Source organism: Scatophagus argus, chromosome 10, assembly GCF_020382885.2.
Source record: "Scatophagus argus isolate fScaArg1 chromosome 10, fScaArg1.pri, whole genome shotgun sequence".
NCBI lineage: Eukaryota > Metazoa > Chordata > Actinopteri > Scatophagidae > Scatophagus > Scatophagus argus.
Genome location: NC_058502.1, coordinates 9397016 through 9407841, shown reverse-complemented (window position 1 = coordinate 9407841; position 10826 = coordinate 9397016). Strand labels below are relative to the sequence as shown.

At 40.3% G+C, this 10826-nt stretch overlaps 2 protein-coding genes across 3 annotated transcripts; both read left to right on the top strand.

Moving 5' to 3' along the window:
- The first annotated feature begins 495 nt into the window (after positions 1–495).
- Positions 496–9521, top strand: LOC124066199 (multiple inositol polyphosphate phosphatase 1-like). 2 transcript variants are annotated; one of them, XM_046402426.1, is made up of 6 exons: positions 496–1150; positions 1235–1429; positions 1897–1994; positions 2953–3083; positions 3377–3755; positions 9208–9521. In XM_046402426.1, the coding sequence occupies exons 1-6, from the start codon at positions 571–573 to the stop codon at positions 9211–9213; spliced, it is 1389 nt and encodes a 462-aa protein (XP_046258382.1). In that variant the 5' UTR covers positions 496–570; the 3' UTR covers positions 9214–9521. The 2 variants fall into 2 exon arrangements, with proteins under 2 accessions (XP_046258382.1, XP_046258381.1); XM_046402425.1 differs by lacking the exon at positions 9208–9521 and having other exon boundaries at positions 3377–4464.
- On the top strand, positions 5295–9521 carry LOC124066200 (multiple inositol polyphosphate phosphatase 1-like). Its single transcript, XM_046402427.1, has 5 exons — positions 5295–5974; positions 6059–6253; positions 7625–7722; positions 8572–8702; positions 8829–9521. The coding sequence occupies exons 1-5, from the start codon at positions 5386–5388 to the stop codon at positions 9211–9213; spliced, it is 1398 nt and encodes a 465-aa protein (XP_046258383.1). The 5' UTR covers positions 5295–5385; the 3' UTR covers positions 9214–9521.
- Positions 9522–10826: the final 1305 nt, after the last annotated feature.

Below are 10826 nucleotides of genomic sequence, written 5' to 3'. Positions count from 1 at the left end.
TACACAAAGACATATTTTGCGAACATATCCATTTCATTCTGCATTTTGATGAATTCTTATACCAGACTGCAGTACATGTCCTGTTACACAACTCAGCTTTGAGAGAGAACGAAGTGAAACTTCTTGAACAGCTATAATGAGTGTTTGTATGTTGCCAATCCAGGAAGTTGTGGTGAGAGAGAAGGTAAAGCAAACAACACTATCTCGCTATAAAACACTTTAACAGTGAGATTAGCACCATAAAATATTAACAACATGATTTGTTATTATTTTATCCAATTCTTATGGATTACACAGGAAGGAGCTGCATCGTGTTGCATGAGTACCTTTATAATCTGATAAGACTTATGTATACAGCTTCATCTTCTATTCTTATTGTTTTAACTTTTTTCTTTTGAAGTCAGCAATCAGTAGCACAAGCAAAAAAGGTACATTTTAGGTCATGCTGCTGTGAGGAAATTGGGCTAAACAAACTTCACTGGACTCTGCTCAGTCCCTTTTTTGACACCATCACATCGAAGTTTCGGGTTTAGGAGACAGCTGCCTTTCAAGCCCCTTCTTTGGTGTATCATGCTGACTTTAGCTTGTAAATTCACTGTCTTAAATTTCTTTATGATCTCCTGCTGCTTTCTTAATTATGTAATTCCTCAGGTCAATCCGGATATACCAGCAATCGCCAAATATTTCAACACAAAAGGGAGGTATGAAGAAGTGAACCCACATCTCACAGAGGACATACTTGCAGTAAATAGGTCTGTTTTACAGCCTCCATCTGCACAATGCCAAGAAATTCATCTGACTGCCATCATAAGACACGGCACAAGGTACCCGACGATCAAAAACATCAGGGAGATGCAGCAGCTCTATAACATTGTCCTCCACAATGCCTCAGGAGAAGCCAGTTGGCTGCGGGAAATCCAGACTCAGTGGAAAATGTGGTACACCGAGGACATGGACGGCAGACTGGTACAAAAAGGTGTGGAGGATCACAAGCATTTGGCCATCAGGCTGTCAAAGCTGTTCCCCACAATGATTTCAGAGGAGAATCTCCGAGGTGGATTCATCCAGTTCATAACCAGCTCAAAGCACAGGTGTGTCAACAGCACGCTGTCCTTCAAGGCAGGACTGACAGAGCTGTGGGCTATTACAGGTATGACCCTCATGATGTGACTATGAGTTACCACTTACATGCATTTTCAATGTAACCTTCTGTTTTGTTTTTTTTTCTACCCAGATAAGGAGTTTGACCATGCAGTGAATGATGCCCTGATGAGGTTTTTTGATCAGTGCACCAGGTTTGTACAGGAAGTCGATAACAATGTGTCAGCTGTCTTTGAGGTCAACAAGTTCAAGCAGGGACCAGAGATGAGGAGAGTCCAGGAGAAGATCGCAGACCGTCTCAGAGTCTCGCACAGCATCATCACACACGGTCGTACTTGCAGAAACACACATTTTTTACACTATTGAGTGTGTTGTGTTGATGTAATCAAAACAAATTTTGCATTTATCATAACTCCCCAAAAAATGTGCTCTCAGTTTCTTAAATGACTCAACAAATTCATAGTATTGAATAAACTATATGTATAAACTATTATGCATCAAATTAAACACAGAAATAGTAAAGTAGTCAGCGTCCACTGAGTGGTGCTGTTTCCTAATTTGACAGTACTGAGGCCTCTGCAGCAGGTTTTAGTGAACCTTCTTCTTCATGGCCTTGAATTTGTACATCAGACTTTAAAAAGGTGCTGTAATTAAGCAAGCAATGCCATGGTTCAGTTTTAAGATTGAGACAAACGACTTTCGGATTGTTAGGAGCGTTACTGGATAGTAGAAAAGTTTTTGGTGCTTACAGTGCAAATGTGAACTAAACATCTGACAACAACCTCTCTCCTGTAGACATGGCTGAGGCCGCTTTTTACCTGTGTGCTTATGAGTTTGCAATCAAGGCGGTGAACTCCCCCTGGTGTCAGCTCTTCGACGAGGACGATGCAAAGGTAGGAGCAATTAGTGGTCGACTGTATGTGGATTTATGGAACATGACAACCACGATGTTAGGAAGCTCCTTGAAGTCAGTTAGAAGATGATTATGTTTTTTTATTTGCTTTAAGTTCACTTATTTACATATCAGAATGTTTTCTTGTACGTTTCATGTCATAACATCAGCAATGACTCTGTTTTATTGAAGCGTCCCAGTCAGTCAGGAGGGTGAGACAATGAGACAATCAATCAGCTGAATGGAATCCAGCCATCAGTAATTTGTCCTTTCAAACTGTTGACTTGTTAAAATGTCTTCTGTGGAAAAGGTTCATTAAGCAAATGTTTCTAGGCTGCAACACTGGCAGCACATTTATGTACTATTTCACCATCACAAGTTCATTTATTTATCTGACCTTTAATCACAAGTGTGTGATAGGATGTTTTTCTACATCCACAAGTATTTTTCAGATTTATCTCAAACAAGTTTGTAGGGCTTAACAGAGTAGACAAGAGGGGTAGAAAGAGCACAGGGTTTATTTTGCTGCAAGGTCACAAAAAAGTGGCATTTGAACCAACCAGGGACACCTCATTTTTAGGCCAATCAGAGGGACATCTAAGGGTACAGGAACGTCCAGAACCTAAACAAACTCTTTAATCTAACACAAACAGCACAACACAAACAAGGTGCTCTATTTACTCAGCACCCTCAACATTTGACAACTCTTCTGGCAACAACGCAAACCTAAAATCACAGTGCATTTCCTCCCCTGCTTTTCGGCATTGTTACTTCACTGAGAAACCCCTTGGCATTGTGTGTTAGGGTGTTTTGTACCTTGTGTTACAATATGACCTGACACTCTGACATTCTGAAATCTGATGTCACAGAATGCTGAACAAACTGGCAATTTACAATAGTTGTACTGTGAAAGAGCAACAGCTCCATTCAGAGCTACTGCTAAAGTATCTGCCCAACAGGTTCTGGAGTATGCAAGTGACCTGAGGGAATTCTGGAAGAGAGGCTACGGTTATGACGTCAACAGCAAGTCAAGCTGCAATCTCTTTCATGATGTGTTCAGCCGACTGAACAAAGCAGCTGCTGAGAACAAGTAAGTGATCTGAAGGACCTTATGAAAATGTGGAATAGATGAAACAATCAGATCTGTTTATTTTATCTGCCTGACCTTCAGTCATGTTTGTTTTGCTCTTGGCTCTTTCATTCTATTTGCAAGTTTCATCATTTGGATAAAAAAAAATTATAAATCATCTATTAAAGGTTAATCTCCCCAAAGACTAGTCTGTGCCATGTCCCTTAGTTACAATTAACTTGTATAATACAGCTCCTTCGGTGTTAAGCAGACGCTATGTTAAATTCTGAACCCATGCTTGTCCTCTATGTCAGGTCAGGACAGAAGGTGAGTGAGGCTGTGACAGTCCAGATTGGCCATGCAGACACCATCCTGCCTCTGCTTACCCTCCTGGGCTTCTTCAAGGACAGCAATGTCCTGACATCCACCAACTACGCCACACAGACCCAGCGCTCCTTCCGCACCAGCCGCATGTTACCCTACGCAGCTAACTTTCTCCTGGTGTTGTACGACTGTGGGGGAGGAGACCTGAGACTGCAGCCGCTGCTCAATGAAAAGCCTGTGACTTTTCCCGGTTTGATTGACCGGGGAAGCTCCATGCCGCTCTATGAGGACGTCAAAGAGAACTACAGGGAACTGCTCCAAGGCTGTGACTTTGAGACTGAGTGTCAGTTGTTTAAGCATCCTGCTGAGGCTCAGTCTGGGTAGATTCTGGTGGAACAATTCTTTTTATCTGTAAAAAAATAATAATAATAATAATATATTCTTCTACCATTAAAATGTGGCTTTTTGAATGTGAATTTTCTAAATTTTCTGCTTCAAAAATTCAAAATTCTAAATGGGTTGCTATTTTTTTCATAGTTAAGGCAACAGAAAGAACTGTGATATAGAAATCCATTCAATCAGTCATTAATAATAATACATTTCTGAGTAGGAAAACTGAATTCACTTTTGCCATTAAATAAAGCTCTTCCAAAAGTTCAGTAGTATTCAGTTGCATGTTTTGACCTGCAGTCATATCATTCACTCCTCTCACTTAATACTAAATTATAATTTCCTGCTGTCTTTATCTGTGAGCTGTCAATTATGATTCCATCTGTTTTTATCAGTTAATCTAATCTATCCAGTAGCAGGCTGGCACACCTTGGTAGCCTATCATATTGCTGCGGTCTTTCTTTAATATGATTCTCTCATGTCCTTAGTACATTCATGCTGTTGTTACACCTGCCGCTCCACCTCCACATCACCGCCTACTCTTTGCATATTCAGCAGCGTCGAAATACACAGTATTTGTTGCTGCTCAAGGCATCACAAAGTCTGCCTGTCAAGTCTCAGCGCCAGAGGCTTTATGTTAAGCCTTAATTATCGTGTCATTTACTGTAATAAAAAATAATTTACTTTTCTCATTGTTTCTCCAAGTTGAACATGATTATGTCAGCACAATATATCAGTTTATTAATGTAGATTGTTTCACGTGGAACAACTTAAACTCTCACTTTTATTACACCGCAAATAACTAATGGCAGGATAGTGACTAAGATAAAAGAAAAAGAACAACAGAGATGGATTGTCAGTACATTCAAATATTGTATCTGTGAACACCGAAGATGCTTTTTACTTTACTCTGGTATTTACATTTTATGCTTTGTTATACTTGTATTCAACCAGATTAGTACTTTTTATCCCACTACATTTATTTGAGAGCTTTAGTTACTCTTTTGAGATTTTTTTCCCCATAAAAATGAACAGCTTATAAAATACAGCACACTGTTAAAAATTAAGTCAGTGGATCACAATATCTTTGGTTTATGAGGCCTTACAGGAAAGCTATGCTTAGTTGGGACCTCTTGCCATGATTTAGATACACAGCTGTACTAGCTGTTAGAAGTTCAACAAAGAGAGAGATTCTCTCCAAACTTTTATTTTTTGAAACTGGAAGAGGTACAATTATCCAACATTTCACACAGAATAGCAGTTTGAAAAATAAACACTAATTTGTGTAGCAGAACCCTATTTTTCTTTATTACCTACACTGAATATAAATGGAATTTATAGACAAATAGTCGGTAGTAGCCAAATAATTGGATATAAATTGCCCAGCGCTCTGAGACGAACTTTTAAGGGCTTCATTTAGTACTTGTAAGAACAAGCAAAAACGTGATCAAAAGTGGTCAACGTCCACTTCAGTTTATTATGTAAAGGTTTTGGGACATGTTTTTATGCCTCCGTGATTGGTTGGACAGTGCGACAAAGACCACGTCATGTTTGGCTCTGGTCTCGCTCTGGTGCACTCGGCCATGCGTACTAGTGACCAGGCTGCATCATGCCGACCGGTGTTTGGAAAATCACCGTTGTTCATTTCACCACCATAATCGGCATCTTCTGCAGTATCCGTAACGATGTGAATCCAGGGGATAATCTAAACATTCCGGCAATCGCCAAATATTTCACCACGAAAGGGAGGTACGAGGAGGTGAACCCGCATCTCATTGACGACATACTTGCTGTAAACACATCGATTTTGCAGCCTCCGTCGACACAATGTCGAGAAATCCATCTGACTGCCATCATAAGACACGGCACAAGGTACCCGACGGTCAAAAACATCAAGAAGATGCGGAAGTTTTACGAGTTGGTCAAGAGCAGCGCCGCAGGAGAAGCCAGTTGGCTGCGGGAAATCCAGACTCAGTGGAAAATGTGGTACACTGAGGACATGGACGGCAGACTGGCACAAAAAGGTGTGGAGGATCACAAGCATTTGGCCATCAGGCTGTCAAAGCTGTTCCCCACAATGATTTCAGAGGAGAATCTCCGAGGTGGATTCATCCAGTTCATAACCAGCTCAAAGCACAGGTGTGTCAACAGCACGCTGTCCTTCAAGGCAGGACTGACAGAGCTGTGGGCTATTACAGGTATGACCCTCATGATGTCACTATGAGCTACCACGTACATGCATTTTCAATATAACCTTCTGTTTTGTTTTTTTTTCTACCCAGATAAGGAGTTTGACCATGCAGTGAATGATGCCCTGATGAGGTTTTTTGACCAGTGCACCAGGTTTGTACAGGAAGTCGATAACAACCCCTCTGCTCTGTCAGAGATGGACAAGTTCAAGCAGGGACCAGAGATGAGGAGAGTCCAGGAGAAGATCGCAGACCGTCTCAGAGTCCAGTACAGTCTCATCACAGATGGTCAGTGGTGGAGAAAGTACACGGAAAACGGACATTTAAAGTAGTATATAATTGAACAATAAAGCAGAGCAAAGTATGTATTCACATTAAGAGAGAAAAGGAAAAACTCGGCTGTATTTACATGGAGCATATACATTTACATGTACACACACCCAAATTAGAAGTTACAGGGTAATAAAACTTAATAAAACTTAGAAGTGGGAATGAGGGTAGTGCATCTGTATCAGTGAGGTGAGAGGAAAGTGATGATGAGCTTGAGAACTCAATGGTTTTAATACCGAGACAGGATAGATTGTGCCTGGAGTGGCTGGAGTTTTTGATGATCTTCTTGGTTGCCTTCTTCCTGATGGTATGCTGAGCAGTTTTCACCACCCTCTGTGAAGCCATATGATTGAGGGTGGTGCATATCAAAGGGCAATGTAGCCAAGTAGCAGAGTAACCTCGAGTCCATTTCACATTTTTGATGTAATCTCTCAGTTAATTTTCAAAGGGAAAGCAACCAGCGAAGTGCAAAATGCTTTGGGATGCTGTTAGGTTAGCCTCCAAGCAGTTAGCACTAATCTGGACCAGGGACTCTCCTTTGTTAGTCATCATAGTAAAGCCGTCTGATATTAGGTAAACAGTGAAGGCCATCACAAACCAGGATGCAGGGATGTCTGTCTGAATGGGAGCGTGACCAGATGCATCTGCTAGAGCAAAGTAAACACAAGCTCACAGATTTGTTTGATTCCCAGGCTAAGCCTACTGTGTGCTAACTAAAAGGTTACACTGACAGCTTCTTGGAAATGATTTATTGAAAGTGTACCCGTTTTACAGTGTTCAACAATTAGCACCAGATTACACAATATTCTCTTAAACCTCCCAGTGAATCACTTCCTTTCCAGGAAATGACAGAAAACTACAGCCCCCTCAAACGAAGTGTTAGCCAATAAAGCTCTTCAAGGTGTGTTACAGCTTGAAAAGCCACTCAGATATACTAATGACAATATAAACACAAAAATTAGTATTCACTTAAATATTATTAGTGATAAAGTAGTCAGTATTGGGGGGTCAGTATGCAGAACATGCCACTGGTCATGTATATAGTGTTTGCACAGTAGGTGGAGCTGTTTATTCTTTGTATTGTTTATTAATATTTATTGAAGCACCAGTAGAATGAGCTGTAGCCTATGTTGACTAATTTTTGGTCCTGCGGCACCGTCGCAGGCCTCTAACCGGTGCAGTTACAAAGCAGCATACACCATGGTATTTAGGTTTCAGAATTAACTGCGTCACACCATGGAGTTTTAGCTGTGCACGTTTTCATTTCTGCCTGGCCAGTTTGATTTAATTTGTTTATTATTAACATGTACTCAAACCTCTCTCCTCCAGAAATGGCCGAAGCTGCATTTTACTTGTGTGCTTATGAGTTTGCCATCAAGACTGTGAACTCTCCCTGGTGTCAGCTCTTCGATGTGGTCGATGCACAGGTACAGGCCTCAGCTGTTTAACGGTTGTGGATTTTATGTTCAAGTGTCATCAAATGTCTATGTTAATACATTTTTGAAAGTATACAGTTAGGATTTCATCTTAAGGGTGTGAGTAATTGTTTAGTGGTCAACATAGTGACGTGTTTGTTTTAAATTATTCTTAATTAATTATCAGAATGTGGACAAATGTAATATTTTCAGTCAAAACTACCCTGAATTTCATTATCTTGAAATGTCCATATCAGGCCAAGTTGTGTTTTTTTCTCTTGTAGTAATCATGTGATGATTTATTTAGTGGCAAGAGTAGGTGATGTGCTTAAACTTTGAATAAATGATTAACTGGCAAATTTGCAAGAAGTGTAAACCCTAAATAGCAAGATTTAAAGAACAAAAGAGGAATAAGTAAACTAGCATAAATGTCTAATTGTGTTAGAACTTTCAGGACCATCAATTTTAGACCTTCAAATCAGTTTGTGGTCATGTTTGATTAATTTGTTCATCTTAATCCTGCACAGGGGCCTGCCCGGTCTGTTATATTACCTATTCCGATGTAATCTGTATTGTCTCTGTTAAATAAAAGTGAAAGTGAACAAATATTTAAAAAGCCCAGGGAAAGAAAGACTTGCACCGTAGTAGTAAATGTAATGCTTTCTCTGCATTGCCGCAGTATTGATTCGTCGAGAAGCTGTCTGACGCCATTCATGACGCAGAGACTGTTTTGTGTCTCGTGTTCCAAGATGAACTAACACTCGTGTAGCCTTGTGTGCCTAAAGACCAAGACAGATTACAGTTTTTCTAGCCCCACCTCGCATGCAAACAAGTGAAAATTTACCGGTTCTGGTTCAACAGGTAATGGAGTACGCAAATGACCTAAAGCAGTTCTGGAAAAGAGGCTATGGTTACGATATTAACAGCAAGTCGAGCTGCATCCTCTTCCATGATGTGTTCAGTCGACTGGACAAAGCAGCCAGCGAGAACAAGTGAGTATAAGTGTCCATCAATTGATTGGTTAATTAACTCAAGTGGACATTTTTTATACTTTTTTTCTCATGCCTTGCAAAATATAGGCTGAAAATAACCACATGTTTATTTTTCTTATATGTCAGGTCAGGCCAGAAGGTGAGTGAGACTGTGACAGTCCAGATTGGCCATGCAGAGACCATCCTGCCTCTGCTTACCCTCCTGGGCTTCTTCAAGGACAGCAATGTCCCGACATCCACCAACTACGCCACACAGACCCAGCGCTCCTTCCGCACCAGCCGCATGTTACCCTACGCAGCTAACTTTCTCCTGGTGTTGTACGACTGTGGGGGAGGAGACCTGAGACTGCAGCCGCTGCTCAATGAAAAGCCTGTGACTTTTCCCGGTTTGATTGACCGGGGAAGCTACATGCCGCTCTATGAGGACGTCAAAGAGAACTACAGGGAACTGCTCCAAGGCTGTGACTTTGAGACTGAGTGTCAGTTGTTTAAGCATCCTGCTGAGGTTTAGGCAGAGATGGTAAATTCTGGAAAATAAGGCACTGAAGTGGCTTTATTGATTCTGATTTGCCAGATGGAGTGAAAATTGTGGTCCTCATGCAAACATCTTAGCCTGAATGCTTCCCTGGTGTAACCCAAGAGCTGTGATTTTTAGCATTTAGCATTTTTAGTGTTTTTCACTGCCTTTGTCTTATACCTGAGAATAGTCAGACGGGGTGCCTTCATTACAGTATTACTATTTCTGTATTGCTTATTTGCATTTTTTGGAATGTTTGCACACAGTAGAATAGGAATTAAACAATGTATTTTTGCTGTGTACACATTTTTCTCATGTTTTGTTACATATGGACATCCTGTACACCCTACAGTAGGTCTGAATCAAAAGTAGGAAAGTATAACAGCTGAATAGTTCTACATTAAGACAAACAACCTGTTTCATTCATTTCCCTAAATCAATCCCTATAATATTATAGCTTCTTATAGTCTTTTGAGTATTTGCCAGCGGTGGAAGTAACTAAGTACATTCACTCAAGTACTAAAATTATCTTCACCTTTACCAGCTGCAACATTTAAGTAATGAGCATATTAATGTGTGAATAATTATAATCAAATAATATAATGTCAATTTGTCTGAGATAACCCTGTCTGCATAAGATAAGATTTCCTTTATTGTCCCACAATAGGGAAATTCACAATGAGTACTTTTAATTTTGGTACTTTAAGTACATTTTGATGCTAATACTTAGTTTAGTCTTACTTTTACAGGCCTAATAGTGTTTTTACACTCTGGTAGTGAAATAAAAGATCACAGCACAGGAAACATGTTGCTGATGTTCAGATCTGAACAGAAGCATGTTGAGTTTCTTGCAGCCCTGTCTGCTTGGTAATTGCTTTAACCCGCTGGTGTGCTGAGTCCAGTTAATGATTATTTCTGCTCAGACCACAGTAGTGTCTCAGTTTGCGGTTGTCAATTAATTGTTTTCGGTTCCATCAAAGGAAAGTTTTTCCCTTCTGGACTTATCCTCTGTGGTTTCTTTAATTCATATGAAGCCCAAAGATGTAACACAATACAATATTTCACAAAGTCAAAGATGAGAGAAAAGTCAAAAAAAAAAAAAAAAAAACACCAAAAAACTGAAAACACATTTTGTGTCAGAACTTCTTTTTCTTTCCTCTTCCAATGATCATCTCATGACACCTCAGATTTATTTGGTGACCCTTTGGAGGGACCCGACCCCTAGATGGGATCGGACCCACTTCACCAAACCAGCTAACTGTATATATCTCTCTCTCTCTCTCTCTCTCTCTCTCTCTATATATATATATATATATATATATATGTGCCCTTGAGCAAGGCACTTAACCCAACCAATATATGCTCCCCAGGTGCTTGATGCAGCCCACTGCTCCTGTGTGTTTCACTGCATGTTGCGTGTTGCAATATGTAAAGTAGTTCAGACTAGTCCCATCTCAAGCAACAACAGTAAAACTCTGCTTCGAATCATGTATTAGTCACAGGGCCCAAGTATTTCTGCTTTGAAACTTCAAAGGCACACTGTGCAGGACCTGTCCCTTGTTGCTTTTGTAACAACACCGCTGAATGATTCTGGAGAGAGATAGTTG